General features: G+C 39.6%; 1 protein-coding gene and 2 non-coding genes across 39 annotated transcripts in view; all 3 read right to left on the bottom strand.

Annotated features, from left to right (window-relative positions):
- PUM1 (pumilio RNA binding family member 1) overlaps nucleotides 1-21787 on the bottom strand; it is a 134151-nt gene that overhangs the window by 14994 nt on the left and 97370 nt on the right. For 21 of the 37 annotated variants that reach the window (XM_072827430.1, XM_072827401.1, XM_072827402.1 and 18 more), the window contains 7 exons: nucleotides 21376-21514; nucleotides 19939-20082; nucleotides 18727-19023; nucleotides 17398-17634; nucleotides 6269-6536; nucleotides 4841-4970; nucleotides 2645-2779 (listed from right to left, as the gene is read on the bottom strand). In XM_072827430.1, the coding sequence (XP_072683531.1) occupies nucleotides 2645-2779; nucleotides 4841-4970; nucleotides 6269-6536; nucleotides 17398-17634; nucleotides 18727-19023; nucleotides 19939-20082; nucleotides 21376-21514 (1350 nt within the window). The remainder of the gene's footprint in view (nucleotides 1-2644; nucleotides 2780-4840; nucleotides 4971-6268; nucleotides 6537-17397; nucleotides 17635-18726; nucleotides 19024-19938; nucleotides 20083-21375; nucleotides 21515-21787) is intronic. The other 16 variants (XM_072827403.1, XM_072827406.1, XM_072827438.1 and 13 more) reach the window with 6 other exon arrangements.
- Nucleotides 1674-1761, bottom strand: LOC140634539 (small nucleolar RNA SNORD103/SNORD85). The gene has a single exon (XR_012031979.1). It is a non-coding gene; the product is annotated as a small nucleolar RNA SNORD103/SNORD85 (small nucleolar RNA).
- LOC140634540 (small nucleolar RNA SNORD103/SNORD85) lies at nucleotides 21188-21265 on the bottom strand. Its single transcript, XR_012031980.1, has one exon. It is a non-coding gene; the product is annotated as a small nucleolar RNA SNORD103/SNORD85 (small nucleolar RNA).

The raw sequence follows: 21787 nt of genomic DNA, 5'->3' as shown, positions 1-21787 counted from the left end.
ACTGATTCCTTTCTTAACACCTAATACCTGCACTATGACTGGGCCCTGGCACCTGCTGCCCAATCCCCTTGCTGTATCCAATCTCTATCCGATCTTCTGTGCTGAGTATGTATTTATGGCAGAAACTACAAGCCAGTCCACAAAGGTGACATTTATGAAAACAATGTCTGGGATGTGAAATATGTCAAAGAAATTAAGAGATTATCCCATTAAAGGAATTCAAGATTACAATGCCAGGGACTAAACAAGCCAAAGGCACAGAGTCAGGAAAGTTTCCTAAAGCAATTAATCAAATGTCAAAAAAAAAAAAAAAAGAACAAAACAAAAAACAAAACACATTTACTCTGGAAATATAATTATGGGAATCATAAGTTAAGAATGATAGCTATATATAAAGAGAAAGATATGAACACTTTTAATCAAGATAAAGGGGAGGTGGGTAGCCTGGGTAGCTCAGTGGTTTAGCGCCACCTTCAGCCCAGGGAGTGATCCTGGAGACCCGGGATCGAGTCTCATGTTGGGCTCCCTGCATGGAGCCTCCTTCTCCCTCTACCTGTGTCTCTGCCTTTCCCTGTGTCTCTCATGGATAAAATAAATAAAATCTTCTTTAAAAATAAATGAATGAATGAATGAATGAATGAATGAATGAATGAGAGGTGGCTTCCTTGCATATATTCTGGAGCCCAAAAACTTGACTGGTGAGGAGTTAATTTCACTTGAAATAAAAAACTTGTCTCCAGAAAACAGTCAACTATTCAAACCAGGAAGAATCATACTAGGCCCGGAACAAGGTAGGCAAAGAGGCCAGACCAGAAAAAAATACAAAGAAATACAGGATAGAAAACATAACTCAACAGGGAGAGCAAGGAAGTGAAAAACTTAACTAACAGGGGTACCTGGGTGGTTTAGTCCATTAAGCGTCTGCCTTCCGCTCAGGTCATGCTCTCAGGGTCATGAGATGGAGCAGCACATCAGGCTTCCTGCTCAGCAGGGAGTCTGTTTCTGCCTCTTCCTCTACCCTCCCCCACCCCTCATTTTAAGTAAATAAATAAAATCTCTTTAAAAAAAAAAAAAGGGAAAGAAAAAGAATAGAAAAAAAGCCTACTACAGTGTAGCCATCCAATCAGAACAGAGAAAACAGTAAAAATCTGAGAAGATGGAAACTAAATCAACAATTTATCATGGTCAGGAGAGGACAAAGATGAGGAAATGGGGAAACACCTGGGAAATTACAATATTCCTCCTGCTTTTTCTGAGCAAGTGAGCATTTCAATCAAAAAGAAAGTAAGAAACTCCATGTTCAAAAGAAATGAGAAAATTTAAGAGGAAAAATTCAACCATGAAATTTCCATCAGGAAAATTAAAACTGATAATGATCGGAACATTCAAAGAAAAAGAGTACTAGCTCTGCCCCTGACTCTATTTCCTCAGAGACAACAGTATGTCATAGCCACTGCGCCTCCAGTGCTGAGCACTAAATGAACTCCACACCTGCCTATGTGTCCCCAACATCTCCACCTTTACCAGCACCCTGATGCGCATATCCAGAAGCCTGACAGCCGGAAGGCCTCTGGGCCTCTGGACTCCCCCAGCCTTCAGTCGCCATTGCCAACATCACTGAGGTGCTTCACTGTGTCAGGCTGTGTTTTGAACTGGAGACGGCGGGTACCTTGTCTGGCTCAGAGCTTTTAGAGTCCATAACAAAGATTCTCATTACCGAACTTTGTTCTCAGTGAGGGCAAGTGGCTCATCATTGCCAGACGGTGGCCAACACCTCCGCTGAGAAGGGCAGGGTGAGTCCAGAGCCCAAAGGCCGAGGGTTCAGGTTAGAGGCATGAACACAGCTGCAGCATGCCTGCCTGTGGGTGTGTTTTGCCTCCCAAGCCATGGGGGCTATGTGGGGCTGGCTGGACCAACTCTGAGACTGTTCCAGAACCCATGGGCTGCTTCAGGTGCTTTCAGCTCAGCACCCTGACCCCACCCCTACCCCCACCACCTAACAATTCAGACTTCTGTCCCTTTTCTCTTCACTCCTCCTCAGCCTGGACTTTCCCTCCCTCAAAGCCTCGTGCACGTGTGCTCATGTGCTCACCACCGCTCTTCCCCATACTGTGCTCTGTGGGCTGGGACCAGGCTCTGTCATTTCCATGCTGATGCCTGGCACAGAGTAGGCATAAGGTGGATATGCCAGACCAGGCACTGGGCAGGCACTCTCTTGGGAAAAGGTGGTGGAATGAATGAGTAAGGAAGAAGTGAGGGAAAATTGTAGGTGGGCTACGTCATCTAAGTTTGATTTATTGGAGTGGTCAGTTCTAGCATTTTACCTGCTTTAATTCCTGCCAAAACACTCACCTGTAAAATTGCACCTACTAAGGACTGGTCAATAAGAAGAGTGTTTGAAACCAATGGCTTTAACAGACACTTGATCTACTGTAAATTTACACAATTAACTGCACAGTTCATGCCTGCCACTCACAGAAAGGCAACCACAAGCACCAAAAAAAAAAAAAAAAACCAAACCAACAAACAAACAAAAAAACAAAAACTGTACAAGTAAACTAAAGACTGACAAATTTACAGGGTTTACTACATGTACCATGGAGAAACACTGAACACCAAGAGAAAAGTTAAAGGGGAAACTTACAATTACCTGCTGGTCTGAGGGAATAAATTCAAGAGCTTTCTGGATAACACGGCAGCCATACATCTGCAGTGCCAATGATAGGACGTGGCCTCGAATCCGTTCTGCCAAAGCCAGCTTCTGTTCTAGGCTGCCAAACTAGACATAACGTGTAGGTGAACACCATTACTTAGGTAGAAGGAAAGAAACTAGAGAAATCAAAGGATCCATTATTCTGTATCAACCACTGGCATAACCTCTTTTAGCAGTGTCACCCTATGATTAATTAACTAAACCTTTTTGGTCAAAACTCCCCTTTTTTTTTTTTTCAAGCAAAGAGTTCTCAGCCTCTGATTGCGAGGAATCCATTTCAATATTGAAAAACGTCTCATGTATCCAACGACAGCAGTTTCACTACTACCTGCTAAACAAATATGTTAATTCCTCAAAGCTGTCATTAATTCACTAATACTATGAATCTATACTCCTATTTACTATAAGAGCATTTATATTTATTCTAAAAAATAGTAATACATTTGGAAGACACTGTTTATTAGAAACTTAGTGTATGGGAAAGATCCAAGGACTTCCTGGAGCAAATCTATAGCACTCAGGTGTCTGAAGCCCATGGGTTGGTTACAAAGTACCTCTTCATCTACATGAAATTTAACATATGGACATTGTTTTGAATCAGTATTCTACAATACTTTAAAAATTGAAATTTTCTCTTTATACAAGGCAACAGAGTCGGGGGGGCAAGTTAGTAATTAAGAGGTAAGGCTATACAAATGTTAAAACTCTTCCTAGAAGGGTTTCCCAACCCCAGCTTTTTATTTTCATTTGAATGACATAAGCATGAGACTGGAGATTTTACATATAGTCAGTTTCCCAAACCACTCAGTTTCCACACAAGAGAACTATGGACCAGGGGTGCTATGTGAGCCATGGAAGTTCTCTAGCTTGTCCCAAATCATGCAGCTATAGTCCACTGCTCATTCAGCCACCTCTACCTGCACATGAACCTTTAGATCTGGAGAGCTCTACATTCTTTTATCTGTGACAAGATAGTGGTAAAAAGACATTCTAAAATAAAAAATATAAGTCATTGTATGTTGAGTATCACTGAAGAGTTAAGAGAGTCAAAGAACTTCAGTCTTCTTGAGAAAGGTTATAACACAAAGGCTTTTTTCAAAAAAAAATCTTACACAAACTAAACAAAGTAAGATGTATAAAACTGACAAATTTCTTCTGTTTCAAACAGGTAATGTGCAGTTCCAGCATTTTCCCTTGTTAACCTTGTTACCAGGTTCTTATCTCAATGTCTCATTCCTTTCTGGATTTAGGACTTGGAATTGCTGATACTGACACACCAGGGTTACAACAGCATGCAAAAAATCCCTGCCTTTCTGACATTTTAGTTTAGTAGGTAGGGGAAACGATATTAATCCAACAATATCATTAATCCTTTCCCAAAGCAGGGGCACCTGGGTGGCTCTGTTGGTTAAATATCTGTCTTTGGCTCAAGTCAGGACCCCAAGGGTCCTGGAATCAAGCCCTTCATAGGGCTCCCTGCTCAGTGGGCAGTCTGCTTCTCCCTCTGCTACTCCCCATTTGTGCGCTTATGCGCACACGCACGCTCAGTCAAATAAATAAATAAATAAACAAACAAACAAATAAATAAATTTTTAAAAAATCCTTTCCAAAAGCTATGTTAAAAGGGTAGATGTTATCCATAATAAGAGAAATGAGAGACCAAGGCTGGAAAGATCACCTAAAAAGAGGGACTTAATCCTTGTGACTGTAGTTTATGATGAACAACACTATAGTTGATATTCAAAAATAACTCTCTAGGAAGCCTAAAAATTCTGTTTTTAGAACACTTTATTGTGATCCTCCTAAAATTATCTTATGAAGATTATTTCCTCTAAAAATGACATGTTTAGTGAATCTATCATAACAATCAGAAGTAATGTGCTGGATCCTAAATGGGGACAGCGGTTCTCCAAACACATTCCTAAAATAGACTGGCACATCTGCTTGGATACTTAAACGATAAACTGCTGCTAATAACTTGGATAAACATTTCAAAGCTCTTCAAAAAGACCACACACACTTCATTTTGAGGACTGGAATGAGATTGCCATTCTAAAAACAGCTAATGAAAAGCAAAACGCTCTGGAGATTCTCTAACGTTAAAGAATAGAAAGAACAAAGGCTTACTTCAAAGAACTTTTGAATGACGTAATTTCCAAATACATCCACCATTAGCTGGTAAGCGGCCTGGAGGATTTCATTGAAGACAAGCTGGCGTTCAGCTGGTGTGGCTCGTTCTAGTTTCAGCTGAATGAATCTGAAGTACAAAGTAAAAATGGCAATCCTAGCATCTCACGAAGACTTGGAAATCAATAAGGATTAGTTCAATTTATATAATATATCCGTTCTGAAATTGTGTGTACCTACCCATATACGTGGGCACGCGCGCGCACACACACACACACACACACACACAGTGTTAAACAAATTACTTGAACTCACTTTATTGAAATCTCTGAAAATGAAAAAAAACTGTAGTGTAACCTACTCCTAACTTCATTGGGTTTTTAAAAGTATATTTAAATTTAGTACATTTCATTACATACATACGAAATTGTATGTGTGTGGGTGAGGGGGGAGATGAGGAGGAGGGCAGGAAAGAGGGGGTGAATATGGGCATAACACAGGAGAATTCTACTTGACTTTTTTCTTCAGAAACCAATCCCATATCAATAAACTCAGTGGTTACAGCCCTTAGTATCTTCTTTAACTCATGCTAATATGAAGCAATACACATTCATGATATGGAAGAGTTGTAATTTACACTTGCAGTGTCTTCTAAAGTAGTACTCAGTTTGCATTTTTCAGTTCAAGTAACTATAAAAGCAAAAACATGCTGTCCCTCAAACTAGTCTATAGGATTCAAATAGGAGCCTTGCCCAGTAGCAAGATGGGAGAACTCAAAGAGGAGATGGGTTCTTTAGAAACTGTTTCAGTGGGCACAGAGAGCAAGAAAGAGAAATGCAGACAAATACGAAAGGATGGGTGACGGTGCCATAATTAGGCTTTTTCCCCCCAGGACCAGGGTGGTCCCTTTTTGCAAAGCCCACTGGAACAGCCGAACAGGGAGGGATAAGTCAAAGCAAATTCTGTGCTTTACAGCAACTTCTTCTCTCTCACCTCTACATGGTGGAACAACACAGAAAAGTGGTGGAGCAGCAGAGATCCACACTTACATGTGAATGTCTCTTTAAGAGCAAGACTCTTCATAGTGATTAAAGCAGCAAAAGTGTGCTTGTATCTTTGTGTTGGTTATTTTTGTTCCTTAAATTATAGACATTCTGTGAGGTTCCCATGAACTAGGAACACCACAATATGGTAAAAGGTTTGTCTGAAGCATATGATCTAGACTAAACGGCTCTTTTCAATCACCTGAGTATCTGAGGACTCTCATATCCCTGCATCCCTCTGAAATAAATAATGGGAAGGATACTAAGAGGCAAACTCTGTTTTGATCACTTTATGGCAATTTATTATAGTGTATACCTTATCTGAGGCATGGAATTTAAAGCATTAATATTTCAGTTACCTTAAGTGTCAAAGCCAAGTCCTCACCTGGACCCATGCTGGTCTTGGGAAAACTCCATTATATGCCCAGCAATCTCCCGCAGTTGTAAATTGGGGTACCGGTTATTTCGGAAATCTTCCAGAAGCCTGCTCCTGCCAGAGGGCATGACATCAGACATTCCATATCGCAACCGAGAAGAAGAAAACAGGGTGCTGCTGGGGCTGAAGAGGCTGGAGGCACTGCTCGCGCTGCGGTATTTGGCTTCAGCGCCTGGCGCGGCAGAGATGTATCTCCCACTGCCATTGGTGAGGCCTCCTGTTGGTTACAGAACAGGACAACTCAAGACTTAATCTTAAGGAACTCTGTTCAAAAGAGGGGAAAAGGCATCCCACATACGAAAGCGTGCATGGTTTCTGATTTTGTTTCAATTTTGTTGCCTTTGTGTTAAGATTCAATTCTATCAGTGCCACAGTTTTTATAAGGCCAACTCACCAAGATGGAAAGAAACTTCTACACAAAGACTGAGAGGGGAAATGCTTGGACCCACTGACAGGAGACTGCTAGCAATAATGGAACAATAGTTATTGTAGCCCTTACTAAGGAAAATGACAGGGAAAGGGCCTGCCCTGTGACCCAGCACCTGAGCACCAGGAATCCAAAAACATACAATGCACAGAGACCTCAAGTGGTTTTCTGCTCTGAGCTCTGGTGAGATTTCTGCCAGGGGTAGGATAATCCCATTCCTATTCGAAACCCTTCCTTAAAAAAAAGGAAAAAAAAAAATTCAAGAGTACTCAGATTGGTCTGTTTTATATAAAGAGCCTCCCAAAAAGTGTTAAGGGAATGGTTCTGCCACAAAACAGAAATATGAAAATCACTAAGGCACCCTAGGCCGAGGAAGAGACACGATAAGGAGACATAAGGAGTAGAAAAGAGGACATATGCTTTGCAATGGAAGGTTTTCAAGTTCTGCATCCGGAATGGGCAGCTCTTTTAACACCTTCTTTTGGGACAGAGCCTGAAATGATTACAGTAGCAACAATTTTCATGCCACTGATACTGCAGTTTGAACTGATGACAAGGAAGTGGTAATTGTGAATCTCTAGACGGATAAAATAGAGGTAAGACCAAAAAGCTTATCAAAATGTAAAGTAGTATAAAAATTATTATGAGAATATATTTTTAGTATTCTTTTTTACAATGGTGGTTTTTTCTTAACTTTACACTATAAAAAAATATGTAAAACAGATACCCTTTTTGTGTCTTATTTCACCCCATACCTTTTAAACAAAAAGGCAAAGTAGGTAAGAAACACCATATAAACCACAAAGAGCACAGATGAGTAACAACTCTGGGTCCATGAGAAAAGTCACCCAGCATGAACTGTCTGTTAATTTCTTCATGAGATGTAATGAATGCCTGCTCTGGAATTTAATGGTAGCTACAAAAAGATACCCAGCTTAGTTTTCTCCACAGAATTCCAGGGCCCATCTTCAAAGGTCTGGAACTCAATGAAAGTGATGGAACCAAAAGGAAATGTATCAATGTTAAAATGTGTGAAATATTTAGTGAGCACTTGTCCTATGCCAGGCACTATGCTAGAGGTATTCCATATACACTTTTTACTGAATTCTCATTGGTATTTTGGAAAAGAAGTTTTATGTAATAAATAATTAAGGCCCAAAGAGGTGAAATATTCATCCAAAGATATAAAATCCAAGATGATCATGGCTAGAATCTGTGACAGAACTCCAGAGTGAGTGCCCTTGCAATCACATGAGACTCATTTTCAGACTCAGTTACATCAACAAAGAGAGGAGGTTTATAAGAACAGAGAACAGTAACTGGATGTTCTTTATTAAACCATTTCAGAAACAATTCTTCCATGACCTGAGAATGGGGAGAAATGGGCAAAGAGGTGAAAATCAAGTAAGTCAGCAGGTCCTGCAGTGTGGGAACAGCAAGACATGTGCTTAAGAAGAAGGAATGGCATCAACACACAAAGTTTGGGAAATTATTTAAAGATATTTTAGGAACCTGGTCACTAATAAAGGCACTCAGGGAAAAGTAACAAATCAACAGAGAAACAAAACCAGACTCCTAAAAAAACATCCTAATATGGATGACAAACATAAGAAAACCTGAAATGTAACTGACAAATTGCTATTAACTCAGAATGGACAGCCCTGAGAGTTAAAACTGTAGGAAGACTCAGTCACAGAAGAAACCTCACAATACTGAGGGACTTACCTCTGAGATGGCCACCAGGTTCCACAATAAATGAGAAAATTTATCTCTGGCTTAAGTAAGTGAAGGGAAAAGAAACCATTCTGAAATAGGCCAGAGCACTCTGTTCTTCACCAAACCCGCCCTCTGGGGAAACTAGTTAACCAGAGCATAACTTGCTAGGTTATCATCAAAGACTGACTGATCCTCACAAGGGAAATACACAACTCCAGCCTATTCAACCTATCCTGTCCCACCAAAAGGGAGAGGAAACAAAAGAGCACTTGTGAAGCTGGAGGTTCGGAAGCACCGGCTCACTAAAAGACGGAGCCTCAACCATGAAACTACAGAGTGCTGCTCCTCCCCACAAACCTCACCACCATGTCACTGAAAGCTTCCTTACAGCAGTTCTTTTTTTACCCAGCACATCATAACCAGCTCTCACGAAATAATGACAAGGCATACCAACAGTCAAACACTACAATGTGAAGAGAAAGAGCAAGCATCGGAGATACACAGGGCAGGGATATTCAAGTTATCAGACTGGGAATTGGAAGCAGCTATGATGAATATGCTACAGGCTTGAACGGATAAATGAGACAGTATCCAAGAACAGGCGGACAATGTAAGCAGAGATGGAAATCCTAAGAACTGAAAAAAAAATGCTAGTGATAAAAAAACCAAAGTGAAGAATTCTTTGATAAGCTTCTTGGTGGATGTGACCCAGATAAGGGAAGAACCTCAGGGCTGGAGGATGTATCAATGGAATCCCCAAAAACCAAAAAGGAAAGAGAACAAAGACTCAGAAAAACCAAATTGAATGTCCACAGACTGTGGGACAACTGTGAAAGGTACGACATACACAGAATGGGAAGACCAGAAGGAAAAGAAAAGGGAACAGAAGAAACATCTGAAAAACAATGACCACCAGACACCAAGCCACAGATCTCAGAACTCTGAGAAAAACAAGCAGGTTAAATGACCAAAAAACAACACCTCTGTATATCATCTTCAAATTACAGAAAATCAAAGATAAAGAAAAAAACAGTGAAAGAAGCCAGAGTGGGGTAAAAAAAAACCCTTATCTTTAGAGGAACAAAGATAAGAATTACATCTGACTTCTCAAAAAGCATGCAGACAAGAGAGTGGAGTAAAATATTTAAGGTTTTCAGAGAAACAAAGCCCATCAACTTAGAACTATCCTGCGAAATTGTCCTTCACAAGAGTGAAGGGGAAAGACTTTTCTCAGGCAAACAAATAATGAGGAAACTGGCTGCTAGTAGATCTACCTTGCAAGAAATGTTTAAAAATAATACAAGTCAGAAACCAATCTACATAAAGAAAGGAAGACCATCAAAAAAGGAACAAGCGAAGGTAACAGTTTTTTCAAAATAATAATAGCAACAATGCATTTAGTAAATGCTTATGCTTAAATGATAAGCTCATGTATGCTTATATGTAAGTGAAATGAGTGGCAGCAATGATACAGGAGACAGAAGGGAATTAGGATTATTTCATTATTATAAATTACTCACACTACACATTAAGCCTTAGTTGAAAGTGAACCTGGACTAGTTGTAAATGACAGAAAAAGTGGGAAGACAAACAGAGAAACAAAGAACTAAGGCAACAAACAGAAAACAAGAAATATGTGAAACATCAATCCAACTGTATCAATACAATCAATAATCACTTTGAATGTCAGTGGTCTAAATGCACCAGTTAAAAGATTGTCAGAGTAGATCAAAAAGCATGACCCAGGGGCTCAGTTTTTGAGTGTCTGCCTTTGGGCTCAGGTCATAATCCCGGGATCCTGGGATCTAGTCCTGCATCAGGCTCCCTGCAGAGAGCCTGCTTCTCGCTCCGCCTATGTCTCTGCCTCTCTCCCTGTGTCTCTTATGAATGAATAAATAAAATCTTTAAAAAACAACAAAAAAGCATGACCCAACTATATGTTGTCTACCAGAAATCCACTTTAAAGACACATATAAAAAGTAAATGGATAGAAAAATTTGACTGCTAAATCAGTATTACCTCAGTTGTTTTATACAAGTGTACTAAAAATTTTTTGCCAGCAGCCATCTAGTATTCCATCCTCTTACTATGTGGAATGTTCTCGTTCATTTGTTTTTTTTGTACTCATAGATCTAATAGGTACCTACGAGGCAAACTCCTGCCTTCTTCACCTTTGAAGAAATAATTCCCAAGGCCACCAACATCTGACTCTGTATTTAATATAAGCAGAGGTCACCCCACTCATCAAAATGTTTACAGCAAGTTCTCCCCAATCTACTCCCTAATACTAATACCAGAGCCAGGTAGCCCTAAATTAAAATAAGTCCAAAATGAATTGTCTTCAGTGCATACTATTGGGTCTAAAATATAAGTTAATATTCACATGGTTAATTTTACAGATGACAAGTCACTTTCATGAGATGTAAGAGAACCAGGTGAACAATCACAAAATACTACATTAGCTCTTAGAATGGAGAAGTGTGAAAGGCAAACACATAACTAGTAAACAATCTGAAATTAGTACTGAAGTTACTGAACAATAAATTAGAAACATCTCTTGCAGTTCAGACAGGGACAGAAAGTTTTTTTGTGTTTGAACTTTGCTTTTCTTAAAGGACTAAAGATATATTATATGAACATCAAGAACTAATTTTATGACGACAGGAATTCTATCATAATATAAAAACTAAGTGCTTATTACACTTTTTTTGCCCTGGACAGATTATGAACTTTTGAGCTCATTTTTACTATATTTCAACACTGTAGGAATTAACAAGCACAGTACTCTTCTTCCAGGGCACAAGAAAAGGCTAGGAGTTGTCAACTACACACATTATAATAAATTACATCTGCTACCTTCCTGAGGGTTAGAGTTTAAAAATAGCACAATCTGACGATTATGGAGAAAGCCGTAAGCATGAAGCATTTCAGGAAATGAGGAGGAGATGGGTGTGGAATGGAGACATCAACAGGGAGGCAGGACATGAAACTATCTAGGTAAGAATCAGACCTTTGAGACACTCATCTCCATATCCCTTACATTTCCTGCTGAGGTAACAGGTGGAACTTATTGGAGACGAATGCTTTAGGTACAGGTAAGGGCCTAAAGGCTTCATCTCACCCACATATAAGCCACAAACAGGGATTGTAAGCCTAGTTATTAATATTATCAATAGTAAGATTAATAATTACAAAAGCAATACTTTTAAATTGAAGAGTATAACATATACTGAAGACTAAATATTTCAACATCTGACTTGTTCAGGGTCTTAAAAAAAACTTACTTGCATTACTAAACACACATATGCACATATGTACATATGTATAGGAGAGACAGGAGGGAGAGATTGAAAGAGAAAGTGGGAGAATTTAACTTAAGACATTTCCACCCTATGCCAACAAATGTGACAACTTAAATGGAACAAATTCCTAGAGAGTCACAAATTACCAAAACAGATTCAAGAAGAAATGGAAAACCTGACCCCATAAGATGTTAAATAGAAATTGAGCTGGGAATGAAAAATCTTCCCACAAACACACCCCCTGGCCAGGATGGTTTCACTGTTGAATTTTATACATGGGTAAAGAAATAATACCAATACTCCACAAACTCTTCCATAAAACGGGGGGGGCGGGGGGGGGGTACATTTCCCAGCCTATGTTATAAGGTCAATGTCACCATGATAACAAGTCAGACAAAAAAGGAAAATGACAGAATCCTTCATGAACATAGATGCAAAACTCAACAAAAATATTAACCAACTCCAAGAGGATAAAGTAAAGTTTATTCCTAGAATGCAAGGGTGGATAAACCACCAAAAAATAATTCATGTAACATACCACATTCGGGAATGAAAGATTAAAAACCACACAATCATCAATAAACACAGAAAAAAACCCATTCATGGCAAAACTCTTAAACTTAGAATAGAAGTCAATCTGATAAAGGACATCTATGAAAAACCTACAGTGTAAAAGAGTAACACTTTATCCTCAAGATCAGGAACAAGGCAAGGATGTGTGCTCTTGTCTGTTTTATTTAACACTGTACTGGAGGTTCTAGACAATTAAAAACAAGAAAAAGAAATAAAAGGCATCCAGACTGAAAAATCCTTTATTCACAAGTGACATGATCCTATATATAGAACGTCCTCTAAGGAATCTACCCAAACCTACAAGTAAGTCTGGTGAATTTGCAGAATATAAGATCAATACACAAAAATCAACTGCATTTCTATGAACGAGTAATAAACATCTAAAACCAAACCTACAAGTACAGTTCCACAATTGAATACAGCACAAGAAAAATAAGATATGTAAGAACAAATTTAACAAAAGATGTGTAGGACCTATACACTGAAAAACTCGACACTTTGCTGGGGAAAATGGTGCCTGCTTAAAAAGATGAACTTCCACCTTGGGCAACAACACAAAATTAACTCAAAATAGACAATAAATTTAAATGTAAAACAGTAGAGTTTTAGAATAAAACACATGAGAAAATCTCTAAGAGCCTGAGTTGGGGAAAGATTCTATACCAGAAAACATGATACACTGGACCCTATCAAAATTAAAAACTACTGGGCTTCAAAAGACAGTATTTAAAAAATGAAAAGACACGCAAAAACCAGAGGAAAATACATGCAAAGCAAGTATCTAATGAAGGACTTGTAGCCAGGAATATAAAAAGAACTCCTACAACTCAATAATAAGACAACCCAAACTTTTGAACGAGCAAAAAATTATGAGCAGACATTTCGCCAAAGATATGTAATTAATAATCTCTTGAAAATGATGCTAAACATTAGTCATGAGGGAAATGGAAACTAAAACCACAATGACATACCATTTCAAGTCTACTAGAATAGCTATATTAAATAAGAAAAGAACAATGTTGGTGAAGATGCACAAGTTGGAGACCTCACATACTTCTGATGGGAATATAAAATGGTGCACCACATGGAAAACAATGGCATTTTCTCAAAAAGTTTAACATAAAACTGAAACACAATTCAGCAATTTTACTACTAGAGAAATAAAAACGTGTGTCCAAAGAAAGACTTGCATGAAATGTTCATAGCAGTCTTATTTCTAATAGTCAAAACCAACAAAAATCCTTCAAATGTCAATGGTTAGCCAAAATGTGGTATATATCCATAAAGACAACAATTCAGCAATAAAATGAAACAAACTGCTGACACATGTAAGATCATGAATGAAATTTCAAAAAGATGAGAATGCAGTGAGGGTGGAAGGAGACCATATTATGAGAAGGGAAATAAGCCAAACAAAAGAGATCTCATAATGTATGTATGGTTCCACTTAAATGTTCAGAAAAAAAGGTATATTTAAAAACAGGAAGTAGATGAGTGGCTGACTGGGGCTAAAAGCCTAAATGCAGATGAACTGTAACTGGTCTTGAGAAATCTCACTGACAGAATGAAAATATTCTAAAACCAATTTATGGTGATGGTCGCACAATTCAGAAAGTTACTAAAAATCACTGAATTGTAAGCCTGAAGCAGGTAAATTTTATAATATGTAAAATATAACTCAATAGAATTTTTCTTAAAAAAAAAAAAAAGAGTTTTGGTCCTTAAACAATGAGTAATAGAAAAAGCATTTAAGAGTCTTAAGTAGGTACCGACAAGTGATTCTTGAATAATAAGAAAAAAAAATAAGCTAACTAAGCAGGTCACTGATCATTTTGAGAGTATACTAACATACATGTAACTTCGGGGAAGAAGTATGAAAAAGATATAAGGGAAAAAAGCTCCACACTGGGAAAACAAGAGAGTATATAGGCTGTATGTGCATTTATACACTTGCTAGCTATGTGGTTATTGCAAAAGGCATGAGAGCATGCGGAGTTTAAGCTTCCCTGAGAACAGAGTTCTTCCCATAGAATGGAGTTATGAGAGAATTTAACACAATGAATGCATGCACAGCATGGCTGTTAGTGATCTGAGAACTAATGGCCGGTATCGGCAGTGCAGCAGTATTACTAGCAGAAACTATATTGGGTATGGTCCAATATACATTTGGTAGAGAAATATTCAGTTTTGTGCACCAAAAATGTCCTTAGGGCCTCTGTACTGACACGGTTAGAAACCAATTCCCCTACCTATATTTTCTCTAGGATAGAATTAAAGCACACAAGAACCCTTCTGTCAAGGAAACAGACTGAGCAGAGGTTAAGTTCCTCAGGAATGACATGTATGACTTACACAGTACACTCAGCAATGGAAGTCCAATGCAAACAAATGCAACTAAACTGCTTAAATGGGGCAGATTGTTGTTTTTTCTTTTTTTAAATTCACGAGAGACACAGAGACATAGGCAGAGGGAGAAGCAGGCTCCCTACAGGGAAGTCCCAATGTGGGACTCCATCCCAGGATGCCGGGATCATGCCCTGAGCTGAAGGCAGATGCTCAACCACTGAGCCACCCAGGCGCCACTGAGGTAAATTGTTTTTACAAGGGAAGATATGTTAAAAAGAAAACCAGGGAGAGAGCAAGAGTCATTAAAATGAGAAATAATCTGCACCAACCATTATTTCCTCCTTCACAGGGGAAACATGAATTAAGAAGGAAGTCTATTTCACTGCATTGCTGACACACTGGAAAGAAGAAAGGCACCATGCATGCAAGTATTGTTTCCAGCATCTAGTTTAGGGGTTGACAAACTACAGCCCACAGACAAATCTGGCCTGCCACCTATTTTTCTAAATAAGGTGTGACCACATGATGGCTACACATTCATTTACATTTTGTCTGTGGCCGCTTTTGTACTTCACAGCAGAACTGAATACTTACTACAGAGACCATCTGACTTGCAAGCCTAAAATATTTATTATCTGGCTCTTGACCATATCCCACCCGCCCCCCAAAAAAAGATTCCAAGATTTAGTTGGTTTACTATGAATGTCAGTATGAGCTGACACAGTTCCAAAGTTCAAATACAGGAATTAAAAGGTAAGATTTCTGAATCTGACAATGCACCGGTTTAAAAGATACCCTGGGCATATCATGTGACAGGATGTACACCGAAGGTGTGGGCTTTGGAGCCAAAGATGTTTGATGTTAAATCTTTTCAGATAATAATTAGGCTTCAGCAGGGTTTTAGGCAATTTCCTCACTTCTGTATCATGGGCAAAATACCTACACATGCCAGTTGTATGTACAGCACCCAAAACCATTATTAATAGCTGGCAATAACTACTCAGTAAGCGTTAGCTCCTTCTATCAATATACTAAACTGAGACTCTCATTTGCCCCCCTAACAATTTACATTAACCCTGTCTTTAAAAGCCAAGCATTCTGTCACTTAGAAACACTGCTGTGCAATGTACCCCATTGCCTTATCTGTCCAACATGGGTTTACCAATATCTGGAGTGGCCTGACAACTTCTCTAAAGTAACATCTATCTATAAACTGAGACAATGAGTTCCACAAAGACAGCTCTGACCTTTTAAGATTTCAGAATACACACACGCTCACGCGAATGTGTATGTACATATGTAGATACACAGTGTTGACTTAAAGCCATCTCTCCAACTCAGAGATAGCACTCTTAGTCCTAAAATAATACCTCTACTATCTATACTATCCCCTTCAAGATTTCTTTGATTTTTATAAATCACTTCCCAGTCTTTGTCTTTCTAAATCAAAGCACACTATTCATGTTTAGTCAGTCCTTATTTCAGAACCCAAAAAGCCACTTTTAATCTTCCTGGTTAAAAACTGAAAACAGTCCACGTATACTATGAGCCTTGAAAGACAATGATGCCGTCATTGTAGGTTCATCAACTCTACCAAAGATACCACTCCAGTGGGGGTGTTGCTAGTGGAAGAGCCTGCGCATGTGCAGCCAGAGGGTACAGGGTAATCTCTGTGCTGTCTCCTCAAATTTGCTATAAACCTAAAACTGCTCTTAAAAAATATAATAATGCCTTTAATTTAAAAAACAATAATAATGGAGAATTAAAAATAAAAACCAAACAACCTTCTGGGGTAAGTGGCCATACATGATGATTTCTAGGACACTGCCAGATTCAGTCTGTCATCACAGAGGTCACTGTGAACAGCACCCCCACCCACTTGCAAATGTGTCCTTGGTTGCACCATAAATCATATGGTCACTCTACTACAATGCCTCAATTTTCCTAATCTAAGAAATATATAAGTATTTCAAAATGCAAACTTGATAAATAACTGAGGGAAGGAAGTATGGACCACCTTCCAACTCTTGAAAGACTTAGGAATCCGCCACCCAAAGGTTGTCAGTCTCCTCTCATTCTTATAGCCTGCTATTTATAATTCTCTTTTCCTTCCTCATTTTAGGATCTAGATGGTAACATTTTTAAATCCCCATACATAATAACCACCTAAACATATAGCTGAGAAATAAACATCTATACTCGTTAGCACACTAGGTAGTTTATACCCAAAAAAAAATTTTTTTTTAAGAATCTGGCAAAATTTTTAAATAAAATGTTTTATGTGGAAAAGTAAGATCTTAAGCATATATAGGGAGAGGGAGTCTGAAAAATACGGTAAAGTATTAATTGTGATATTTCAGTGGTGACACTAGGTGAACACATTCTTTGTCTATGTCTCTGTGTTTTCTAACTTTCCTGAAAATGAATCTGTACTAGGTTTATAATGAAAGACTCCCACGTGTAGCCAAAGAACAAGATGTTCAGACTGAAGCTGAAGTGAATATACAGGGGATGCACCCAAACTTGATTAAATCCAAAACTGCTATGCTCTCTAGGTACAGCCTAAATAACATGAGGCACTTAAGGAAGGCACAGAACACCCAGGACACTCCTGGGATAAAGGGGTTGTCCTTTGCTTACGCAAAGTACTTGTAATGTCATCAGTGGCAAGAGATTTCTAGAGTTCAAGGTGGTGTTAGAGTAATGGTTCTTACCCAGGTTTAAGCTTGAAGAGGATCCATGTGAAGAGAGGGAAGGAGGTGGTGTCTGTGAATGTCCTGGTCCCTGACTAGGGAGAGGCATGCCCACGGGTCCAGGAGAGGAGGAAAAGCTAAGGCCGTTATAAAAACTGTGTCCAATGGGGGTCAAGCTGCTCGATGTCCTCTTATAAAGGTCACTGCTGCCAGTCAGGGAGTCACGGCGGGAGCCACTGCCAGTGTTGGAGTTTGCAACTAAAATGGAATTAAAACAATGCAGATAAGAAAAGGCCTGTTCTTTGAAGAACAAGCCCAGTGACCTGTTCCTAACACTTTGATCCAGACTCCTTACCACCGCAAATTTGTCAGCAGAGACAGCCTAACTGTTCATGTGGCAGTTCTAGGGCAGGTAAAGTAATAAAGAGGACATGGCTCAGGTTAACATGGAACTTTTGTTCAAACCATCACACGAATGCTAAATTTACCTTCCTTTGGTGTCACATATTATGGGGTGGGGATGGGTTAAAAAGCTCGGACGGCCACATAAGCTATGGAAAAGGTGAAAGAAAATGGGCTAGAAAGAATGCCTTTCATCAACCCAAAGGTTCCAGGAGAAAAATGGAGTACAGAAAAAAGATTTGTAAATGGGGTATTTCCCCACTGCACAAGACTTATATATGAAAGCCTGTTTTCTCAATGGGTTCAATCAAGAGTTATCGCTAGCCCCCGATTCCAATTTAAGATTCTCTCTCTCAAACATGCCCTTCTGTTCTGAGATCATGTTGTTTTACAAACGCTGCAATTATCCCACCATTTTCCTTCCTACTTTCATGCTTTTTCCTCCCATCGGAACATTAAAAATATCTTGGTCTAATGTCCTTCTTTCCACTTTTCCATAATATCCACCTTAATTCTTCTCAAAAGACTAGAGCAAACTCACGACTCTTTAAGGCCTGCAGATTGTGGGGTACACTACCCTGTGGTCTTCGGTTAAGTCCTCCTCCCTCAGTTTTTAACATCCACATTTCTACACTTCCCTCCACATTCATTCTTCCCAATGCCTTCAAAAAAATCTCCCCTGGTTTTCTGATCCCTGAAACAAATCAACTATGAGAGTATAAATAAGTAGCAATATGAGCATAAACCTGAAATCAGCCCCAACTGTAAAACTTGATTTTAACAGTCCATCATCTCAAAGATATATATGTGGGACGGCTGGATTCCCACGGGGCTCGGTCCAGATCTGCCTAGGGTAACTGTCCAGGGTTCCATGCATCGTCAGTGTTCCATAAAGATTGCAAAAATAACGAAAATTCAGTCTTAACAGCACATAAGTCTGATTTCTACCTGCTGTTCCAAACCCTCCAAGGGCTGATCCCAGGGTGGCGCCGAGAGAACTGCTACTTCCAAATCCCAAGGATGTGTTGGCAGGCTGGGCAGAGCCCTGGGAGAAGAGGGAGCTGCTCTGTGAATTGCTGCTCAGAGAGTTGTTGCCATAGAAAGAGCTGGATGCCAGGCTGTTACTGGGCTGCTGCTGGGGCTGGGGCTGGGGCTGCTGGGTTCCTAAAGGGCGAAATGGTCCATTTGTTGTTCCAGCAAGACCACCGGCTGCTCCATTTGCTGAAGCTGCGGCCGCCGCAACAGCTACGAAGAAGAAAGCAAAGCATTGGGCTGGGAAAAGTGCTGGCCACATCCCCCAGCCTCCGCGCTAGCCTTCCAGAAACACTGTCACGCGCTCCTAGCTTTGCAAAGCAGACACGAGCCTTGTAAAGAACTACACGAATCTGCCTTTGAGCCCTCCATCTGAGGCTTCTATTTTCTACTTCTGCTTCCAATTTGAAGTCAAAATACCATGGAAGCCAAATTCACTACAGTGGTAGCTTTAAAGAGTCTGAAGTTTAAAATAGGTACAGATGTCAAATGTAGCCATTTTTAATAAGACTACTTCCTAAAATCTGAAGTTCCACAAATAACAACGTTGAGGACTTTTCCAGAACCACTGTCAGCAATGTACTCAAGCCCCTAGAATTCCTGAACCTGTTGCTCTTTTAGATATTCCCGCTATTGTTCCTAATTTATATTCCATATATATATATATGCACATATATAAAGCTTAAAAGAAAAACCTATTCCACCCTTGCATCAAAACATATTGCTCTGCCACTTCTCACTACTCCCTCCATCCCAACCCCTCCGTAAAGCAAAAAACAAAAACCAACATCAAAAAGGACAAACAACAAAAACAATATTATCTTAAAATAATGACATGGATTTCTGTGACATTAGCCTTGGACTTCTGCCAACGAGGCCACTTTGTGTGAATAATCCAACTTCCTATGTTCAGGGTGGAGCAGGTCCTTGCTGCTAACCAGCTGGTACATGGCTGTCAACAGAATCTATCGAGGTCACTTGCTGCTTCTGATTTTCTCTTTGAAATATTACAGGGCAGAATTGCTATATTGAGAACTGTCAAATAAAGTACATTTCAACATATTGTAAGAACATCATCCGTCGCCGCCTTTGGATCGCTGACAGGAGTTCGCAAAGACGGAAGCTCACCTGCTTGTGCAGCCGAGGAACTGATAATGACTGGGGCAGGAGCTACCAGCCGAACAGGAGCGCCAAGACCATTTCTCGCTCCTGCATTCACCACAAGGGCGCCGGTTTGGTCATAGTAAGCAGCAGGAGCCAAGACCGGGTAACCTGGGAATATTAAGCCACATACAAGTATATGTGAAACTAACAGTATCTCCTAAACAGTTGCATATTATCAATAGTCACCGACTCAACTGTGGGGACAGACAAGACGTAGATTTCTCTCCTGGCTTCACCACCTAGATAGCTGTATGACTGCATCGCTGAGCATCCATTTCTTCAATGAAGATAATAATAATATCTGCCTCATAAAGTTCTTGTGACAATTAAAGGATGAATGAGACAGATCTAGGATGGTATCTGGCACAATAGGGAGTAGTATTATTTACCATCTGCTAAGTGTTAGAAAGGGAACTCAGTGAGACAGGAACACCCATGCTCTTCAAAGTGCTAACCAAGGGTATCACCAGAAATCATAAACTGACAATTTTTTATAGTCAAGAAAACTTGACTACGAAAGTAACAGAGGGTACAAATGATTACAACAATCATAGTACTTTCACACCTCATAACAGCCTCAGCACAGATATCCTGCAAGTTAGCACGTAAAACCTAGACACACTTCAAATAATAGGATCTTTCATCACCATTTAAGATGGAATCTCCAAATCCTATTAAGCAATAGGAGAAATTACAGGTGACTTCCCAATAAAACCTGAATGCTTAGTAACTAATACAACAAACGATGCATGGTAAAGTTACTCAGTGAATTCATTAAATAGATCAATTAATTTGGCTTTGCTCCACAATCAGTAAGAACCCATACATTTATGCTGAGATCTCATAAGGACCTGTTTCAAAGGAAGAAGTACAAATTACTTCCAACCCATGCAAAGAATAGGACCAGGTGACAGTGAGCCAAGAATAATGTATATTCAAGATAAATAACAATCACAGGCAGGCAGCCACAAAGCACCTCTGCTGTTGGCTCAGAAGAAATCCTAGAAACATAAGGGATGGCCCCATCAAGGAACACTAGAACTTCCTAATAATATTGTTCAAAGACAGAAGCATAAAGACTAAGGCCTTTGAGGGATGCTAAAGTAGCCTGGCCACTCTTCCTATCATTTCTAATCCTAGGAGAGAAAACAGATCATCACCAAAGGAAAAAATGACATATTCTAAGCAATGTGTAGAGAGATACAAGATGAAGACTGGCTCAGAAAAATTAGGTGCTCTCATCAACGAACTATGGTCTAAGTGAGGGCAAGTGTATGTCATCCTTGCCAGTCCCCAAATATAATTACAAGCTCAAAGAACTGCCTGTTCTCCTCACAATCTCCCCCAACAAGTAGACTGTGTTTTTCCCTCCAAGTAGTAGGAACAACAGTGCAGCCTCACCTGGCATGCCTGCAGCCAGTCCTTGTCCAAAAGCAAGGGCAGAATTCACTGCTGCAGCTGCCACCAGAGGATCTGTTTGCTGTCCCTGCTGGTTCTGATTTGGGGTCAAAGGACGCTGGCTGGCTCCTCCACGGAGAACCTGGGAGACAGAAATAAATCAACTGCTTTCTTCTCACTGAAAATACCTAAGACCCACTGTGTGCTAAAGCTTGGCCAACTTTATAAACTCATAGTTGTAAACCATTTTTCCTACAATTTTATATGGCATGGCTATTAGGATAAAAGTTCAATCAGTAACATTTCATTTAGTGAAGTTTAATTCTACCATTCTTACACATTACTACCTGTTAAGCAGCCAAAAGCATAAAAAATATATTTCATTAATCAAATGCATAATGAATACCATTTGGCA

The sequence above is a fragment of the Canis lupus genome, chromosome 5 (genome assembly GCF_048164855.1).
Source record: "Canis lupus baileyi chromosome 5, mCanLup2.hap1, whole genome shotgun sequence".
NCBI lineage: Eukaryota > Metazoa > Chordata > Mammalia > Carnivora > Canidae > Canis > Canis lupus.
The sequence above is the reverse complement of the archived record's forward strand: the minus strand, read 5'-3'. Positions and strand labels throughout refer to the sequence as shown.